Here is a 21,313-nt window from a genome sequence, read left to right on the forward strand (position 1 = left end):
GTCTCAGCCTCCTGAGCCACTGGGATTACTGGCATGTGCCACTAATACAGCCAGAGGGAACAAGGATTGAAGTCCTGAGTGGGAAATGTTAAGCAAGACGGACAGATTCACACAGTAAGGAAACAAGCTCTCACTAGAAAATTTAATTACAAAGCTGGTAAAAAAGATGGACAAAGGTACCATCTCTCTATATTTGTCCCACAGAAGGACACAAACAGAAAAGGAGCCAGATGACATGATAATCAACATAAGGGTAGGGCGTCCCCTTCCCTGCTGCAGTTAAGTAGTTTTATAGCCTACAGCTGTACTCCAAAGGGTCTTGAGATGGAAATTCTGAAGCTTCCACAGAACCCAGATGAAGCCATGGCTATGGATTGTGGAAGCTCTCTTATAAAGATCACAGGACATTCTTCCAAGGTGAAAGTCAGCTGTGACAAAGCCTAGCCTAAGAGGAATAAGTGGATACATGTGAAGTCGTCAGGGTGCCAGCAGAGGAGCAGGGGGATGGTGGCAAGAAGGTCAGTTAGGAAGTCATTGCCTGTATTACAGCAAGTCATAGGGGGAGACAGCCAGACATAAACCAATTTGACTTTAATTTTGGAAACAGAACCAATAATACTTGCTAATTAAATAAGATCATAGGAGGACATAGCAGAGAAAGGGAAGAATCAAGGAAGACTTACAGAAAGATTTCTGGGTTGAAAATTAAAGAAGAAAAATTTTTTTGAAGTGACAGTTGAGCAAAAAGGACTTACCCAATCTCCTAGCCCTGAAGCATAGGTTATATAAGAACAGGAAAAGCTTCTATCAGAGGTGAACAAGGTTCTAAAGGGACATGTTTCAGCCAAGCAAGGAAGTGACTACAATGTTGGGAAAAGAGCAAAAATGTCAGAGTTAGCAGCTCTAAACTTAGAAATGTATCCTAAAACTTGAAAGGAAAGTGACCACAACACTCAGAGCAACCGAGAGATCTTTACTGCATCAGTGAAAAAGAGGAGAAAAGAAAGAGAGAGCGTGCGCAAGAGAGACAGAGAGAGCAAGAGAGAGAGAGCAAGAAAGAGGGGCCTGGCAGGAAGGAGTTTTTATAGCCCAAATCTAATGGGGTCTCTGGGTCTGCAAGCTGCCTTGTTGGCACAAGGGGGGTTAAGTGTCCAGCCTTGAGCAGGAGCTTGGGAGTTTGGGCTTGAAGCAAACAGGTGATAAAGAACCAGACAGAGGGTTTGAGTGGCCAGGTCATCCTGCAACTAACTTTGCTTGGCATGCCCTGCAGACAATTTATTCAGCCTGTCATGCACCTAACAAAACTAAAAAACAAGGATCAGCAAACAATGACCAACAAGTCAATCCAGCTTATGGCCCACTTTGTTCGTGAATTAAGAATGGTTTTTACATTTTTAAAGGGTGGCAGAACATACACACAGAGCAAGTTACCTTTACTGTGTTCCATAGCTATGGATTGTGGAAGCTCTCTTATAAACATATGCTACTGACCTAAAAGTGGTCTCCATGAAGGAAACAAAAGTTATCACTTTTACAAAACATGTTCTCCAGACCGGGATTAAAAACACCACTCTAAAGATGAGTTGATGCAGGCTACTTTGTCCAAGTGACATGTTTTGTTGCATTTATTCATCAACAGATTCTTATTTTAATTCCTAGCAGATAGTGGGGTTTTGTTTGTTTGTTTGCTTGCATTGACAGCAAAGAAAACTAGTAATAAACATCTGACAGGGAGGATGATCTGCCACTTTGACAAGTTATTCATCTAACAGAGTGGACTTTTAAATAGTTTTTATACTATTCACTGCAGTTCATGACTAAGTTTTCACAAGTATTTTGAGACTGTACATGAACAAAAAAGAAAGAAAATTTCCAAAAATTATAATCACAAATCATTTTCATGAAGATTACTGAAATTAATCGACATCAATTACATACTAAAAAATAATTCGAATTTTAAGGTGACATTTTTTAATTAAATTTTATTTTTAATTTTCAGAAGTAAAAAAGTTATAACACTCCATATAAACTGCTAATAAGACAGTTGATATTAAGTTAACCGCATACACTAATGTTTTCCTTTTCTTGAAAAATATATTTATATCACATCCTTTAAAAAGTACACTAAAGGATACTTATGTTTAACAATTTCTATAACTAAATTCTAATATGTCCATGTTTTTCATGCCACTTGAAAAATACTCTTATACGTCAATTTAACCTTTTAGAAATTTATCACTTTTCACAATGAGAAAGCAAAAAATAATATATAATGAAAAGGAGCAAGCCTGAATCATTTATTCTCTTTGTCAAAAGATACAGATTAAGTGTGGGGATCAATATAACCACAGAGACAGACTCTTCTGTTCTAACCTTTACTTCTGGCTCAGAAAAAAATAAATGATAATGTATAATCTATTGGTGAATATGACTTCACTATCAAATTCTTCCCTATTTGTAAGGAAAAAAAATAGGTTTAATGTTTAAGAGAAGAATCGGTTTAACACAATTTTGTTATTATCACAATTTAAGAAATGTCCACAGGAACCTCTTGGAAAATAGGTTACTGAACATTCACCCCATTTGGGAGATTAGGCAATCCTAAATCCACATAAGGAAAAAATTCAAAACACATTTTGTCCTCACACATTACTTTTCCTCTGCACAAAGTTCAGATTAAATGTCTTTAAAAGATCACTTTTGGATGTCTCCCTCAAGAGCTCACATAATAGAAGCGTGGTGCCTAGTGTGGCAATGTTAAGAGGTGGTGGTAGTACCTTTAAGAGATGGGCCTAGTGAGAGGTCATTACTGGCCCCTCCCCATCCTCTGGTGTTCTGTCTCACTACCTTCTGTCACACCCTCCTGCATGGATTATGATGTCATCCACTGTGAAGTGACATAGCCAGAGGCCCTTACCAGAGCCAGTACTTGTGGATTTTCAACCTCCAAAATCAAGAGCTAAATCAATGTCTTTTCTTAATAAGTAACCTAACCTTGAGTATTTCATTATAGCAACTGAAACAGATTAATACAACTTTTATCTATTTCAGCAACTTAATATAAATGAAATGCAACTTTCATTTTTAAATAAAAATCATAACACCATATTTTAAACTGCAAATAGGACTCTCATTATAAAACAATGAGTTCAATAGCAAATTCTTATGTCTAGATAATTATTTACCACAATTAATGTGTGTGTAATTTGAAGCTCTCAAATTATTTTCAACTCAAGACAATCAGGCTACTGGAGTCATTTCTTCATCTGAGTCATTTGATTCACCTTTTAGTTCCAATTCCTCTAAATTTTTATCTATAGTTAAAATAGTTTTCCTCTTCCTCTTCTTAGGAACTGCATCATTAGCACAGAGTTTTCTCATTTTAATGTTTGGCAATTTCTTCAGATCAAAATCCCATTCCCTAGACAAAAGAGAGAATATAGAGTGTTAGCAGAAGTTCAAGTGAAAAGGAGACATTTTCAAAAACCCTGAAAATAACTGAAAAAAGTGTATAAATTTACAACAGATTTCAAGTGTACTAGGAAGAACCAATATAAATGAACAAGGAAAAAAACAACATACAAGAACCGAGGCTTGCTTTTTCCATTTTCTCATTCATCTATAGTAGCAATGTCTGCACAGGGAATCCCACATATTCAAAACACCAAAAGCAAATAGCAAAATATTAGAAGTTACAAGAATGCTCTATTCCATTTCTTTATTCACCTTAAACTAACTTTCCCACCAACCTTCCTCAGGCTACATGACTTAAGATCACAAAAGCAGAAACTATGTCATCCCTGGCAACTCTCTCAAATAGACACCAGATAGGTTTTTCTTTTCATGTGATATATTACAGTTAACAATCAGTAATCAAATAACTGTTATTAAGAGAAAATTTTCAGGGCTGAGGTTGTGGCTCAGTGGTAGAAAGCTTGACTAGCATGTGTGAGGAACTGGGTTTGATTCTCAGCACTCCTATAAATAAATAAATAATAAAGGTTAAAAAAATAGTGCTAAAGCAGAATGTAAAAAAAAGAAAGAAACTTTTCTATTTTTCAACCTCAGTATTTTCTATGACAATTCTATGTTCAATTACTTTAGAAGCAATACGAGGACTGTTTCAAGAACTGAACTCTAATCAGCAATGCTAACAAACTATGTTCATCTCTTCTTTCATTTATGATTTTCTTTGGAAGAAGCAGAACAAACATTGTTTCAGAAATAAGGAGCAAATTTTAGATTTGATTTTGCCTGGATTTAAATTTATCCATTTCAATTAACAAAAAATTTCAGGCCCATCAACCTAAGCTAATCAAGATCAAAATGATTAATCAACAGCATTTTCAAAAGACAGAGAATCTGTTTGAGAATTAAAAACTTAAAACCCTACTTAGCACTCTCCCTGGTTACAAGGGGTACAATTAGAGAGACCTCTGAAATCACTTTCTATTAAGTATCTATCTTCTCTCCAAAAGAAGGTGCTAGAATAGTTTCAGAATCTGACTCTGAGCCATCAAGTATTAAATTATTATGAAAAAGTAAGTCATTATCACTTTAGCATATATCACGTTTCAAATAAATACAAAATACAGAAAATATTAATAAAAAGAAATCTGATTTTCTTTTATTGCTAATGTCTAGAATTGAAAAGGAAGAAGTTATGTCACATGTATTTTACATACAGCTTCCAGGGAACAATAAAAGAGACACTCACCTAAAAGTTTTCAGATTGTTTGCATTTAAAATGTCTGGGATCTCTGGAAAAGAAAACAATTTATAGCCATTAGACATTTTCTCTCTTAATTACATCATTTTTTAGTTTCTTCATTTATTATATCAAATGCAACAAATAATAATTGATACCAAGAATATCCAAAGGAAAACACAATTTTAAAACGCTGTTATAATTAACTTAAAAAGTCTGGCAAGTATAGTTTAGTTTAAGGTGATTTAAGAAGAATAATACTAAGTAATAGATCCTAACACATAATTTATTAAATTAAACTAAACTATTATGAACAATATGCTGAAATGTTTTATATTTTTTCTTGGTGAAAAGTATAATTTTTTCAAGTACATACTTAATCATGACATGGTAGAGTTTCTCTAAGGAAAGCAAAGACTATTTAGTATTAAAATAGGACATCATTTAAAATAAAAAACAGTTTGTAAAGCTATAACCAAATAGATGTTCAAAAAGGTCAATAAAATTTAAATCCATTTTTAATAAAAACTAGATGTGTGGAAGTTCTTTACCATGATTATAAAGCTATCATAAATTAATATGTATTCACTCTTATTGCTGAAATGCCCACATAGCCAAAGTAATAAAATATTAAATAAATGCAGTATCAATTAACAGAAAGATAAAAACCAAAATGTTTGATACAACTGTACATTGTCTTTTATTACATTTTCAGAAAGTAAAGAGGATGAGGGACTAGGTGTTAGGTGTAAATTAATTTTTAAAAAAACAGGATCCTAATAAAATGAGTCAGAAACAGTTACATTACCAGGGAGCAAAGGGAGAAAAGGTGTTCATATTTTGTCTTCTCAAAATTTATGAAACAGACTTCTGGAGACAATCTGTCCAGATGTTTCTACACACTTGCAAACTAGTCAGAATTCACAAGGCTTCTTTCACCAGCTATGCTCCCTGATTCTGGAAGAAGCACGGGGTATAGTCAGAAGAGCACTGGATCTAAGCTCTAGCACTGTCGCTATCACCAGGATATGTTTTACTTGGATGGACTCTGCTAATTCCTGCTAATTAATCAAGCTGCCACATATTGAACAGACTATAAGGGGAATGATTTGCAGCAGAGACCAAAAGGGAGTAAATAATTATACAGTGGAGATAAAGGTAGTTTGAACTAGGGAGATGGTGGTAGTACAGGCAAAAGCCGTAAGATTAAAAATATATTCTGCTAATGGGTTGGATATGAACTGTGAAAATGGACTCCAGAGTTTCTAATCTGAGCAACTGGGCAAGTGGTGATACCAATGATTAAAATGTGGAACTTGTAGGAGGCGTAAGTTTTAGGAGAAAAGCAGGCTTTTGCTTTCTAATATCATTTTTTGAGATTCCTGTAAGACCTTCAAGTAGAGAGTTTGAAATATCCAAGTTTGATAGATCTGGGGACAAGATAGGGTTGACCATACGTATATCGAAGTTATCAGCATTTAGATGGAATTTAAACTCATGGATCTAAACGAGATTAACTAAAAAATGGGGTATATAGAAAAGAGAAGTAAATTGGATATGAAGAAACTTTTAGTTGGTTAGGATGAAGAGATTCAGCTTAGCAAAGTCATGACCAGTCACCTAGGGAGAACGAGAAAAGCTCAGGGTCTTCTATACCAGATAAAAAGTATGCAAAAAAATAAGTTTTGTTTTGCATCAAATGCTGATATAAGTCCAGTGCAACAACTATTTTGTCTTAGCAACCTGAAGGTCATCAGTTGCTGGTACTTTTGGTTGAGTGGTAGGGACAAAGTCAAGTTAAAATAGGTTCCAAAAAAGCCAGTTATAGTGGAGTACGTATGTAATCCCAGAGACTTGGAAGGCTGAGGCAGGAGAATGGCAAGTTCAAGGACAGTCTCAGCAACTTGGTATGGCTCTGTCTCAAATTAAAAAAATAAAATACAAACAAGCTATGGATGTAGTTCAGTGTTAGGGCAAAACTGGGTTCAATCCCCAGTATAGTTAAATAAATAAATGAAATTTTAAAAGAAGAAAATTAAAAACAATGAAAGGGAGTCTAATTCTATGGTCTTAGAAGGTAACTACTTAAGTTAAAAAAAAAAAAAGACATAGGACATAAGCTCTCTGCCACCCTATCTTTTATTAAGTACTATGTCAGTCACTTTCATTAATTAAATCTTACTTAACTTTGGAACAACCTAGGAAGCTGGTAATACTATCTGTTCTATTTTTAACTTGAGGCTTAACAACCTGTTAAATAACTCGACCACTGTTATACATTTGGCTATAAGGACTTAAGTCTGGCTCTATCTAGTTCTACAGCTATTCTCTGTTGCTTTTTCAGTTATAAAACTCAATTTTCAGGAATGAAATAGGACTGCCACCCACTGCAGAGTTTCTAGTATTACCCACAGAACAATTTGCTTAGGATCCTATGTTTTCAAGAAAACTTAAAAACTTAATTTTGCTATTAAATATTTCACTTAATATACCTTCCAAGTAAAGCCTTGTAACACAAATGCTTAGTGGGACCAGGTAAGACCTATGAAGTAAGGGTGAGGGCCACAACAAACTTTTAAATATATGCCAAGGTCCAGGAGAGATAGCTGCTAATCTACTCCCACAGATGATGCTGCCAGATTATCTGTTTTTTTTTAAAAGAAGTCAGAAATCTGTATTCATCCAGTTGAAATCATCAGCTATTATTCCCCCTCTACTTAAAAATGACAATTAATAAGCTAATTAAATACTATTTTCCGGCCATGCAGCCTTTGGGTAATCACCAATTTGTGGCTTTGCAAGTCTTAGCATCTTCTTCTACTAAGTGATTTTCTGACCACAGTGTTACCAAAGTAATAACATACTGATCTTTATGAATTAACTAGACAGGATACAATTCAAAGAAACAAATTTTGATTTCTAAAGTTGTTCAAGGATGATTAAATGTGGAGCTAGATGGAACAAGAATTGGAAAATGAAAAGAACATAGTATCTATCTATTCCAATTAGATACAGCTGGAGATGGACTAGTAGCACCCCTATAACAAAACAAATTAGGTACACACTGAAAAGGAAAGAAAAACACCATGATCACACTAGAAAGACAGTATGTCACTGTCACACAATTGAGTTTTGTTGGGAATACAGGGGAAAAAATGAACCTAAAGATTATTCTATACGCATAGAAAAGGAAATCAAACTAAATCAATAGAAAAAATAAAATTCAACCTTTGAAATAAATCACAAATCTGATACCATTATTATTTTAGAAAGAAAAAGCATAGAGCACACACCAAGGCCATATCCTTCATACTGCTGTCTCTCCCGCTCCATCGTCTGCTTGATAACTGTTTCCCGGGAAAAGTGCCGCCTTCCTTGCCTGTCCTTGATGCTGTTATGTAACTCGATCTGCTCCAGCTCACTGCTAAATCTATTTAAATACCTATAAAAATATAAAAATGATTTGAATTTGGGCTCATATTAGTTCATTTAAAACTAAACCTCTAGCTTTCAGATGTCCTTTACATTTTTACATTCCTCAGAGTTCCTCATGTCCTCAAACCTTTTAAACTTTTCCCTGGATAACTTGACCATATCCTTCACTTCATCAACCAAATCACAGCCTATTATCTGTTGAACTAAAGGCCTCTCATATTCAACTACGTATTGTCCAGGTCTATTTAGATGTCCCCTAGTAGCTTCACTTTTAAAACCCCAAACTTGTCATCACCCTGTCCCTGCCCATCACCCACTACCTGCTCCATCTCTTGGGCTCCCTACTTGAGGGAACAGTTATGATCATTCATATAGCTGTCCAAGCAAAGTATGCAGGCATTCTGCTTGGCTCCTCTTTCCCTTTCATTCTACATATAAGTTTTCACTAAAGACTAAGATTTCCACATTCTTCACATCTCTGGAATCTTTTCATTTCTCTTTATCATACCAGTCAGATGCCACTATCATCTTTTGACTGGACTACCTACATCCTGACCAAAGCCATGTGTCCTCCTCTATATTACCTTATTCTCATAACTGTGACCTTCCTGAAATTTAGTTCAGGTACTTTCTGTAAAAGCTCTCCATGCCTCCTAATGCTCTTAGATAAGGTCCAAACTCTTAAGACACATGAGGTCTCTCCTAAGACAGTTGTTACTTATTACAACAACCACACTTCCCTCCTTAAACTTGTTACTTCATTCAGTGTTAAAATGTCTGGCAGGTCACTGCATGTGTCATCTTTGCTGTCACCTCTGGGCTTTTTAGATATTATTCTCTTGATCTAGATGCCTTTCAAACCACCTTAAGATGGTCTATTAATCCCCATCTGTGAGTGCCAAGGTAGATGACACCTCCAGGAAACCTCTAATATCCTAAGAAATAGGGCTGACTATTACTCTGAGGCCCAGAAAGACTACAAAACTACTAAAGGGGCCAAGCTAGGATACAAATCTAAAGTCTTTCTGATAACAACGTCTATTTGCTTATTCACAATCCCAGGTCAGAGCTCTGTCTCTAAGAATAAAGATTAAAGAATCTCCTATTCTGTCCCTTTGCTTATAATATGCTCAGTGTTTACCTTTCAACTAATTCACAAGCATCTTTCTTTGAATACCCCAATTTTTGGGGATCCAGATGACTTTGAAACCACTGCAGTTTTTCACCTATAAATTAAAAATAACAACTTATTTTTTAGCATGACAAGTCATCATTTAAGCAAAGAGGTTTATTATATTCTCAACATCAATGTGCTTCAAAGAGAACCAAAATTTATTTTAATACTAAATATAAAGCTCTGTGTGGGCGCAAAACAAATTAAACCAGAAAAGAAGGCAAGCAGGCAGAAAGCCACACAGAAAGACAGGCAGGTAGGCAGGCAGATTTAATAGATTATGAAGTTCTAAGTATTTAAAAAGCAAAAAGCAGTATGGAGATTACTCAGAAAACTAGGTATGGAACCACCATATGACCCAACTATCCCACTCCTTGGTATTTTCCCAAAAGATATAAAATCAGCATACTACAGTGACACAGCCAGATCGTTTATAGAAAATTCACAATAACTAAATAATGGAATCATTCCAGATGCTCATTGATAGACAAATGGATTAAGAAACTGTGAATTATATTTATTTTTAAAAATGGAGTTCTACTCAGTCACAAAAAAGAATGAAATTATGGCATTTGCTGGTAAATGGATAAAAACAAAGAATATCATACTAAGTAAAATAAGCCAAACTCAAAAGTCAAATGTTTTCTCATGTGTGGAAGCTAAAGTAAAATAAAGGAAAGGAGGAGGGAAGGATAGGATAACAAAGATAAAGAAAAGATTAGTAATACAGAAGAAAAAGGCCAAGAGGTAGAGTGGAGGGATGGGTAAGGAGAGACAATGCAGAATCAATTCTTTAAAAAAAAATCATGATACGTGCATACATAAATATACCACAGGATATTTCACCTTTATGCATAAGTAAAAAGAATCAATCAAATATAAATAAATAGGCAAGTTAAAGGAAGTCTAATAGAACAGAGGAAGGAGAATGGGAGAGGTGAGGGAGAATAGGAAAGAAATGGCGAGGGCAAAGAGAGGGATCATGAACTAAAATTGATTTCCATGCATGTATGAGTTTGTTGGGATAAACCCAACTACTCTCTATAACTATAAAGCTTTACTAAAAATAAATAAACAAACAGCAAGATAAACAGCAAAAATTCTAAAATAAGTCAACAGATAAGCACAAACTAGTTTTGGGTGAATCACTAACATTGCTTATTCTAAATATTTAATGATTTGCTTCATTTTGTTTTGTTTCACTCAAGTCTCATTTAAAAAAAGACTGATAAAAACAGTATTATACTAGGAAATTAAAAAAAAAAGAGTACAAGATAAACATTCATGATAGCCAGATTTTAAGTTATTTAATTTTAAGTAATTTTATTTACCAATAAGATTGAGACGTAAGGCCTTTTCATTCTTCAACCTTGGAAGGAAAGAAATATTTGTTAAAAATTTTACAAAGCAAATTTTTAAATTTGCAAAAAATAACAAGAAAGCTATCCAAAGAAAAATTTTTTGACACCTGAAAACATTAACACAGAAACATGGAATGCTATGCTTCTATTTAACTTACTGGAAAAAGTTCTTAGAAACTTTGTTTTAGCTCTTCAACAACTAAAGAAAGCCTATAGAATCAGTTTTGAAAATATAAATGAAAATTTGAGTGGATTGTGGATGTTCAGGTGGGTTTTGTGACAAGCAGAATACTTATGCACAAAACAGTAATGAACACTCCAAAAGATCAAACTGCTGCCACCAAGATCAAAATGCACTACTGCAATATCTTTTAAATTTCAAAAAACTCAAAACAAGGTGATTACTTTTCATAAATCTGAAAAGAATTGTGACATAAAAGGTTCATTTCTTTTCAGAAACCGTGTAGGTTAACATATACCTCCTACTATTGATAGTCTAAATATTTAACTCATTCAAGAGACCTTTAGATATTAAAGTATACTACTGTACATAGAACAATTTGGACACAAATAATGAAAAGACACTCACTTTTCTTTCTTATCTTGTTTGTGGGCCTCTCTTGTAATTTGAGCTGCTTTTCTACTATACGGATGGATGACTTTTTTTTCCTGTCCTGTACTTCTTCCCTTTGGTACTTTAGGCTAAAATGTAGGAACACATGGCATGTATAGTCAGTTACACTGACTCTAGTCAATTCTTTGGTGAAATTAATTTTAACAATAATGTGATAGAAATACAGTGAATCAGAAACATAATCATTCTAGCAGGCTGTTTCTGGGATAAGAGATATGATATGTTCTAACCATGTAAGACAATTAAAAAGGCATGAACAGGGCAGTAAACTCTTCTCTTCAATCATTCCATCTGAAAAATATGTACAGAGAATACAGATTCAGGCCTGGAGATCTGTGTTACAGGATGACTAGGGGTAGAGGAACACAGGATATTTGTGAGAGTTTGTAGAAGTTGCACATGGAAGAGAGTGGGCAGTGAATCAAGCAAAATCAAAGCTCGCCTTATGGTCTTGCAGATTATTATTAATAAATAATAGAAGCTATCTCAAAATCAGTACATCCAAATATTTTCCCTCTCAAAATCAGCAAATCCAAAATTATTTTCTCACTCAAGCCTCATACCAATTAACAAGGTTACAATTCATTCGGTCCTCCAAACTATATGTCTGTTATCATTAGTATAAAATCCTAAGTCTTATCCTACCAATATAATTAAGGAATCAGGTTTGGCTCTCTATAATATAAACCCAAAATAATAATATCTTAACTCCAACAAAGTTTAGTTCTCCCTGTTAAAAGCAGGTGCTGGAGGCTTTGCCCCCAAAAGCCCTCAGAGATCTAGGCTTAGGTTATAACTTCTTGCATTGTCTAAGATGGCTTAATGCCAAGTCTACTCTGCAGCCAGTGAGAATTTAGAAAGAAAATTCAGAATTGAAACTCTTTCCCTGTAAGAGTATGATTTGGGAAGTTGCAGATTGTTTTGTTAACATCCTAATGATCAAAACTTAGTCACAGTGTTTATATATAGAGAGGAAAGTATTATATTAAAAATATATTAGGAGACAACTGAAGGTCTCAAACAACTGAAGGTCTCTTAACAAAATGCCAAGAATCTTCAGAATCTTCTTTCAAAATTATTGTCAATTGCCTTAGTTCAACTCTCATGATCTCTCATGATTAGGATGCTCTTTAGGGTCTTCCTGTCAGTCCCTTTTCAAAGAAGTCACAGAACTTCTCTTTCTAAAACACTAATCTAGTAAAATTCTCATTCTTTGCTTAAAGAGCTCCACTGGCTCACAGTTTGGTCCTAAATCTTTAGCATGGAAAACAATTTATCCTCAACCTGCTTCTCCAGCATTAACCACACTCCTTCACAAAAGATCTTTTTCCCCATTCTTACTGAAGTTTTCACCATTCCAGATATACCATGAATATTATAACTTCTTGAGACTGCATTTCTTGTTACCTACAAAATACATTCCCTTCCTTGTCCTTTGATAAGATGCAGCTCAAAATCACTTTCTTTTAAAACTCCCTTGGCAGGATTATTTAAAATGAAAATTAATTCCTCATTCACACCTGTATTCATTCTTCTAACAAATAGGCACTGAATGTTCTCATTTCTTGAAAACTTTCACCACAGAAGATATGTGCAAGTCTGAAACACAGGGTATAACTGGAAGTTGGCTACAGGCACAGGTAAGTAAGAGTAAAATCATCAAAAAACCATAGAAGATATATTCTTTTGCACATATGTTCTCTTCACATCTGGGGAGTAGAACAGAGAAGGGGAGGTGTGATAACAATTTTTCTTTTTTGATAACAATTTTTTCAAGCATAAAGTCTACCTACCAAACATGAATCAAATAAAAATTTGGAACATGTGGTAGGCTGCCTCTAAGATGATCTCCAAAGAAACCCACTTCCTGATATTCATGTCCTTATATAATCCCCTCCCTTTGAGAGTGGGCTGGACCTAGTGACTCACTTTAAGAACAGCATTTGGTAAATGTCAATTCCAAGATTAGGGTATGAAAGGACTCTGGCTTCTGTCTTCTCACTTGGCTTTCTCTCATGGAAACCAGGTGTCATATAGTAAGCTGCCCTATGGACAGGCCCACATGGCATAACTGATAAAGGCCTCAGGCCAACAGCCAGAATAGAACTGAGTCCAACAATGCAGGAGGGGCTGAACCCTACCAAGAACCATGTTAGTGAGCTTTGAAGTGCATCCTCCCTAGTTATGTCCCACAGCCCCAAGTGATTGACCATGAGAAACCTTGAAGCACAGGATCCAGGAAGGCCATATCCGATTACTTCCCACCCACAAGAACTGTGAGATTAAAAAAAAAAAAAAAAAAGTATTGGGATTGAATTAAGGGGCACTTAACCACTGAGTCACATCCCCAATCCTTTTCATTTTTTATTTCAGAGAGCATCTTGCTAAATTGCTTAGGGCCTAAGTCACTGAGGCTGCCTGAAATACAGGCATGCACCACCATGCCCAGCTACAAATATTATTTTAAGCCACTAAATTTTAGAATAACTTCTGTACACAGAAGATAGTAACTAATGTGAAAAAATAAAATAAAACAAGCACTGTTTGAAAAAAAATCTTCATCTCATATACATCATAATCAATAAAATGCTTTATTTTAAAACAGTGAAAAGGGTCACAAATCTTAAGGAAAAAAGATAAACTCTATGAAACTGTTATGACTTAACAACTTCCTAACAATAGTTAGGAAGGTTTCAGTGATATATGTAAGTTCACAAAAAATTTCCTTTGAAGAGTCAAAAACTTTCACTAGAAAAAAAGTTTGATATTCAAAATGTCCTCAAAGTTTTTCAGTTAAAGAACCTCCAAGACTTAGCACAAAGAAAGTACACAAAACTAAACACATATTCTGACTCATTGTAGTTTATGGATTCCTTATAGTAATTTATTTATGAGGTTTCCTCAAGGCATGATATGAATATATAACAAGGCAAAGAAATATGCGCAAGATTTGCATTTCAAAGCATTTTCATATTTTTCAGTACATTAAAATTAAAAATGCTTTGACAGGAAAAAACTGAGGTAAACCTCAATAAAATGTTAACCTACAAAGCAGTGAAAGTCTAAGTCAGTCTGAAAAGATTATTTCTATTTAAATTAATTGCTCCTGGGGAAACCAATTTTCTGTCATGTTGGCCTGACACTGAAAATGAGCAGGGTGATAGGTGACCTATACACACTTAGGTGAATAATAGATGTGTCCCAGTCCCTGTAAAAGGCACTGTCTTTTTCACTGACAATCAAATTACACAGCAAGGATGAAGGCACTGTCTTATTGAAAGCAATTCATCAACCATCAGGACTGCAACATACATATAGGCTGAAAACCTAGATCAAGAAATACAAACTGGATAAAAAAATTCCAAATTTCTTGGACATTAGGATATTTGAGTTGCAAATCAACTTTTGGAACTCCAAATGTACTTTACCATAGGAAATAATCAATACTTCTAAAGCCAAATTCAAGAGTCTGAACACAGACATTATTAACAAAATAAAATTTTAAAGTCCATATTATGTAGTAAAATAAGACAATATAAATACCATTTGATAACAATTCTTTCTCTATATTACAAAAGCTTAGTTGAGCTTTTTTTGAAGGGAAGGAGGGAGCATCTTCTATGAGTTCATGTTTCAGATTACTGTTAAATATTTCAAGTACTCAAAAAATGTAAAGAAAGTAAAAAGCATATAATTTCTCAAAAATTTGGTATATCAGTCCATATTATATTCTAAGCTCCTCATAGGTCATACATAAGCACAAAACATGAAATAATGTGAGTCCTAGAAAAAAAAATTGCAGATTAAATTTCAGAATAAGATCTTTTTAAACATTACATAAAATCCATAAGACTAAAAGAAAATAACAACTCCAGCTACATAAAAATTTAAAATTCGTAACTACAAAGCTGCAAGATTAAAAGAGAAAGACTGAAAATCTAAAACAAAAATTAGAACAAAACAAAACAAACAATAGAGTAAAAAAGTTTTTTAAATGTTTCAATTGACATGTGGTTTAATTTAAAAGAAACTTAAGTTAAAACATTTAAAAACTGGAATTATTAAGACTGACAAAGATAAAAAATGATTAGCTTTGCATATGTGAGCATGTGGTTAAACTGGGACTCTCACAAACCAGTGGGGTATAAACTGGTAATCCTCTAGAGAGCAATTTGCCAAGACAAAAGTGAGTTTTTGACCAAGGAATTCTACTTCTATTAATTATTCTATAGACATATTTACACATGTACAAATGGAAAAAATAATAATCAATGCAGCAGTATTACAGTGTCTACAGCAGCAAAGGAATGGGAACAGTTTAAATGTTCCATCAGGGATCAGTTTAAATAAATTTCAGTAAAAGCAAACAATGGAATAGTAGCTGTTTAAAAACCAAGTGCTTTAGTTCAATTTCTATTCTCATAACAGGATACCTGAGAATGGAAAATTTACAAAAGAAAAAAAAGCTTATTTAGGCTCACAGTACTGGAGGATGGGAAATCCAAGATGAGACAGCTGCTTCTGGTGAGGGCCTCCTGCTGCTTCTTAGCATGATGGGAGTGAGAAGAGGAGAAAGAGAATACATAACAAGAGTACATCCCAGAAAGAAAAGGGGCTGAACTCCGAGGACAACCAACCCATTTCCAAGCCATTTGGGTGAAAAAGTCATCAATCTATTAAAGAGGGCTCTGCTCCATGATCCAAACATCTCCTATCTAGGTCCCCCAACACAGCTACATAGAGCAATCTAGGTTCCAACACAGTAACTTCTGAGGAACACATTCAAATCATAGCACCTATTTACTAACATGGACTGCTCTCTAAAATCAAGTAAGACCAAAAAAAAAAAAAAAAGCAAGGAGCACAGGATTGTGTCTATTACACTATTTATATAAAAAAAGGGTTAGAGGACATACACACTGGTATATGCATATAAAATACCTGAATGGATAGCTATGAGCTGATAACACTGCTTGTTTCTCAGTTCAACTGGAGTATTAGGCAACAGAGTTGGAGGAAAATTTATTTTGTATGGTAGGCAAATAGTGCTCTGCCTCTTCATCCCCATGTCAAACATGTCCATGTCCGAATTCCTTGGAAAATGTGATTACTACACATGGCAATACTTTGCAGATGCAATTAAGAATCTTGAGATGGGGAGATTATCCTGAATTATCCATGTGAGCCCATTAAAATCCTAAGGGCTCTTATAAAAAGGAGGCAGGAAGATCACTGTTAGAGGACATGGATCTTTACTGGAAGATTTGTAGATACTATGCTCGTGGTGTTGAAAATGAAGGAGCCAGGAGCTAAAAAATGTAGATAACTTCTAGGAAATGAAACAAGCCAGGAAAATAAACCTGCCAACACCTTAATTATAGTGAGACTCATTTTTGCACCTCAGACCTCCAGAAATATAAGAAAATGAATCTGTAGTTTTAAGTTACTAAATCTATATGAATTCTTTACGGCAGTAATAAAAAATACACTTTTCACAACCACTTTTTTTTTAAGAAGCCATGTGCATATGATGTTATTCGAAAAATGGTCGGTATACAAGGTTGATATTCATTAATATTTTTTACTTTTATTAAGTTTCGGGAGCAAGTTTCCATTACCAGAAAGCTGATTTTTTGTTACAGCTAACATTCACAGGGGTGAGCCTTACAGCACAAAATTCCTGCTATCAAGGAATTTGTAGGCAGTCATTAGTGTTTAATGGCCAGATATTATAGGAATAAATATGATAAATCAATGGAGGATAATGTCACACTTTTCAGTGGTGTATAACCTAGCTAGGGAAAAAAACCCTAAAAGCACACTTAAATTTAATAACAAGCTAATGTGAAAGAGGTGTATATCAATGAATGTTTTTCATCATTGCACAAACCAAACTTAAAACCACTAGGAACAGAATAAAGAAAACCATAGAAACTAGACAGAATAAAGAAATATTGAGTGGGATGGCTTAACTGAAAAAGATTCTTCATGTAGTTACATTAGTTTGATCTTACAAAAGATATGAACTTGGGGCTGGGGATGTGGCTCAAGCGGGTAGCGCGCTTGCCTGGCATGCACAGGGTGCTGGGTTCCATCCTCAGCACCACATAAAAATAAAAAAAGATGTTGTGTCCACTGAAAACTAAAAAACAAATATTTAAAAATTCTCTCTCTCTCAAAAAAAAAGATATGAACTTGCACAACTCTAGGAAAGAGTCAGAATATAAATGAGCAAAGTAACAAAAGTGAACAATAAAAGCTGTGCTGTTACTATTTACTTTTATTACTAAAGTTCATAACAATACTAACATTTACTAAGTGCCAGTATAGGGCTAAGTACTTTATATTTATTTTCACAACATTTTTATGATGTAGAAACTACTGCCATCCTAATTTAACAGAGTTAAATAATTTCCTGAAAAATCACAGGTGTCAAGCATTCTGAGGTGAAGCCACATTCTGAGATGACAGGAGAAGCACTGATGTTATCAAGAAAAAATGGCAGGGCCAGAAATATACCAAAGAAAATATATTTATATGCCACTTTTTTTTTTTCACGTCTATGCCAAGGCAATATATTGCTATATATTGGCAAACTGAAGTTCTAATTGTCAAAGTTAACAATTCAAATGCTAATCAACCTCATAGCTACCACACAATGACATGTAATTGCTTTAATGTTCCATTCTGAAAAATTATAAAGGATTGGAAATAGATAAACATGTTAGCAAACAGGCTGAATTTACACAAATACACACTATCTAAAGCAAAAGGATAACAGATAAGACAGACAAAAGTGACTGACACAAAAAAGGCAAGAAGGAACAAAGAAAGGACAAAAAAAAAACACTGTGGCCAGAATATAACTTTTCACTAGTATAAAATTTTTAAATTGTTCTTTTATTAAAAACTAACTGGATAATGTATACGTTCCTTACTTATTAATGTATATGAAACATGTTCCTATTTAGGAATGAATCTCAAGAACACAGCAAGCGGAAAACATACTGTTGTGGAACATAAACACAGGTAGTACCTGTAAAGAAAGTGAAAAATAAAATTATAAAATCGACATGCTCTTTACTGCTAAGGGGTTCCTGAAGGTTATAGGTTCGTGGAAAAGAACACGAAAATGAGTGAGAGAGTTCCTCATGTTGTTCACCTTCACACCTCATCGTGTTTTGTGAATACTCATAAATATCTACTGAAGTTTTTAACAAAAACAAAACAGCTTCTGGGCCCTAACGAAGGGCAGGCGCGGGGGGACGGGAAAGGGTGGCTAAGTTAGGAGAGGCGACCAAGCTCAGGGCAGAGAAGAGGGGTGGCGGGTCCACTCGTGTCCAACACACAGCGGCTACAATACAAAGACGCAGGATTTCCTCCGGGGGGAAGCGGCGAGGAAGGAGCCGGGCACCAGGCAGAGCGGGAGGAAAGCCTACTAACACGGTGACGGGGGCGCGGGGCCTGGACGCCTCTCCGGGCCAGCTCCCCCGGCTCCCTCACCCTCAGTAATCGCTAGCTTCCTCCCCCCGCCCCGTTGTGCCACACCGGAGACTTCCAGGGAACAGACCGACAGGGCTCGGGAAACCGGGAGGGGGCCCACCATGGTGACGTCGAGGAGGCCGCGGAGAGCCTCCGCACTCCAGATCCGTCAATCACTAACCACAGCCGCAGCAGCACTCGCGGATACTCCAGGCTGAACACACGTGGGATCCCGGGAGCTGTGGGGGACGGACCGGAAGAGGAAGGGCGGGTGCGTTCCTCTAAAACGTCCCCGGAAACTGAGACCTAGTGTTTTCCGCCCGTGCTTAACTTTCAAATTCTAGCAGAGTGAACAGCCCTCCCCGGTGCCTGCGGGGCAGGCCGCTGGTGGTGGGTGGGTGACCGTGGCCAGGCGCTCATCCCCACGCCGTGGATTTCAAGACAGTTCCCCTTACTAAGTGGACTCCGCATCCCAGAGGCTGGACCCCTCTCAGGAGGCGTTGGCCCGCGCCCCAGCTCTGCAAATGCCCGGCCTCCTGGGAGGCATCCAGCCTCTGGGACGCCTTGGAAGTTGTTCCCTGGGCTGGATTACCTTGGGCAAAGCTTTCTCCACCTGATTCCTGGTTTATTCCCACAGAGCCTCAAACCTACCTCATATTCAAGGCCCCTTCCAGCCCAGTTTTAACGTTTTCTCCCACCATGTTACAATTCCATAGACAATAAGTTCACGGAATAAACATTTATGGAATGCCTACTGTATGCCAGGCATTGAGGATATTCTGTCAGTCTTCCTGCCCTCAGTTCATATTCTGATTGGGCATAAAGGAGAAGTAGAAGGAAAAGAGGAGGAAGAAGAGAAAGGAAAATAAGAAAAAAAGAATGAGAGGAGACCCAATTCACTAAGATCAAATTTGAAACAACTGAAATCGATTCAGATTTATGTAAACAGAAGATGATCTTATATGCAAATGTATGCCATTCAGTTTCAAATTTGGTAAAGAGGAGCAATTCTAACAAAAATATATGACCTATCAAAACCAACACAAAAGAGTAGAAAACTTAAGTAGTACCACAATCAAATATCTTTCCACATTAAGATTTTGAAGCCTAGCTTTTTGGTTTTTTTTTTGGGGGGGGGCAGGGAGAGATGTAGGGGATTGAACTCAGGGACACTAAACCACTGAGCCACATCCCCAGCCCTACTTTGTTATTTTATTTAGAAGCAGGGTCTCATTGAATTACTTAGCGCCTGACTTTTGCTGAGCCTCCTCAGCAGCTGGGATTACAGGCCTGCGCCATCGCACCCTGCCTTTTTTTTTTAGATCTTACAAACACTCATGAATCAGAATTGAACAGCATTTTCTTAATAAGATAGGATTATAAATAGTACTAGTAATGAGCATTCTTTTGTTCCTGACCTCAAAGAGCAAACTTATTGAACTACATTGGAAAACAGTTCACCATTATCTAGATATTTAAAATGTCTACAATCTGTAGAGTATACATATTTCCACATATATAACCTAGAAGAACTCCAACACATGCCTCTCAGAATATACATACAAGGATAGCAGCATTGTTCACAACGGCAGTGTCCTCTTTAGCCATGCTGTTCATAACAGCCCAGACTGAAATAAAAACTAATTGTTCATTAACAGAAGACTTGAAACATCTATTATAGTAAATTTTATATAGCAAAAAGTGAACAAATTACAGCTATTTTAAACCATGGATAAATTTTTAACCATAATATAAAGAAGTATACAGAAATATATACGTAAGTATAATTCCATTCATATAAAAATAAATTATACTACATTTTTACTGAGACTTTAATAGATAAACAGCAGTATTTCTTAACCTAGGTGGTGGTTAGTTTGATGTTTGTTTTATAATTATTCCTTACATTCCACATTACATTTTATACACACTTTATGTTTGCAAGTGGATACCCAAATCTGTGGATGCTTAAGTCTCTTATATAAAATGGCAAAGTATTTGTGTATAATCTACCCACATCTTCCCATATGTTTTAAATATTCTGTAGGTGGGCTTATAATTTCTAATACAATATAAATTCTATGTAAATAGTATTGTTTAGGGAACAAGAAGAAAAAGTTCATGTTTGACACAGACACAATTTTTCCTAACGTTCTCCATCTGAAGTTGTTTGAACCCCAGATGCAGAATCTGTTTTTAAACCCAAATACAATATTTCTTTGTTTCTTGATTCCAGTATCACTATTGTAAAATCTCAATTTTGTGTAATTTTTGTTCCTTTGAGAATGGTTTAATTTTCTTTGAGGAATCACTTAATAATTTATATTGTTATAGCTCTTCTTCAGCTGCACTAAATGTGTTTAGGTTTGGGTATTTTCTTACATATCTTTGACACTCTCTGGCTTCTTTCAATTTCTTCATAGAATTTGAATTATCTGAATAGTGATCAGTCCACCCTCCCTTTATTTTAGTGCATCTTTCCCATTTTCCATCTCTTTTATTTTTTCCCCAGCTCTCTA

General features: G+C 35.5%; 1 protein-coding gene across 1 annotated transcript; it reads right to left on the reverse strand.

Annotated features, from left to right (window-relative positions):
• Positions 1 to 1,984: 1,984 nt before the first annotated feature.
• Positions 1,985 to 19,035, reverse strand: Tma16 (translation machinery associated 16 homolog). The gene is made up of 7 exons (XM_026395812.2): positions 18,916 to 19,035; positions 11,268 to 11,380; positions 10,649 to 10,686; positions 9,285 to 9,369; positions 8,002 to 8,150; positions 4,718 to 4,760; positions 1,985 to 3,421 (listed from the first exon to the last, which is right to left on the reverse strand). Exons 1-7 carry the CDS (start codon positions 18,916 to 18,918, stop codon positions 3,241 to 3,243), a joined length of 612 nt encoding a protein of 203 aa, XP_026251597.2. The 5' UTR covers positions 18,919 to 19,035; the 3' UTR covers positions 1,985 to 3,240.
• Positions 19,036 to 21,313: the final 2,278 nt, after the last annotated feature.

The sequence above is a fragment of the Urocitellus parryii genome, chromosome 14, assembly GCF_045843805.1.
Source record: "Urocitellus parryii isolate mUroPar1 chromosome 14, mUroPar1.hap1, whole genome shotgun sequence".
NCBI classification, from domain to species: domain Eukaryota; kingdom Metazoa; phylum Chordata; class Mammalia; order Rodentia; family Sciuridae; genus Urocitellus; species Urocitellus parryii.

What these genes read in the sequence shown, in the direction of transcription:
- Tma16 (XM_026395812.2), bottom strand. An exon ending in GCTTGTGAATTAGTTGAAAG is followed by an intron (nt 8,151 to 9,284) that starts GTAAACACTGAG and finishes ATATTTTTATAG; the next exon opens with GTATTTAAATAGATTTAGCA. An exon ending in GTATGAAGGATATGGCCTTG is followed by an intron (nt 4,761 to 8,001) that starts GTGTGTGCTCTA and finishes TTTCTTTTCCAG; the next exon opens with AGATCCCAGACATTTTAAAT.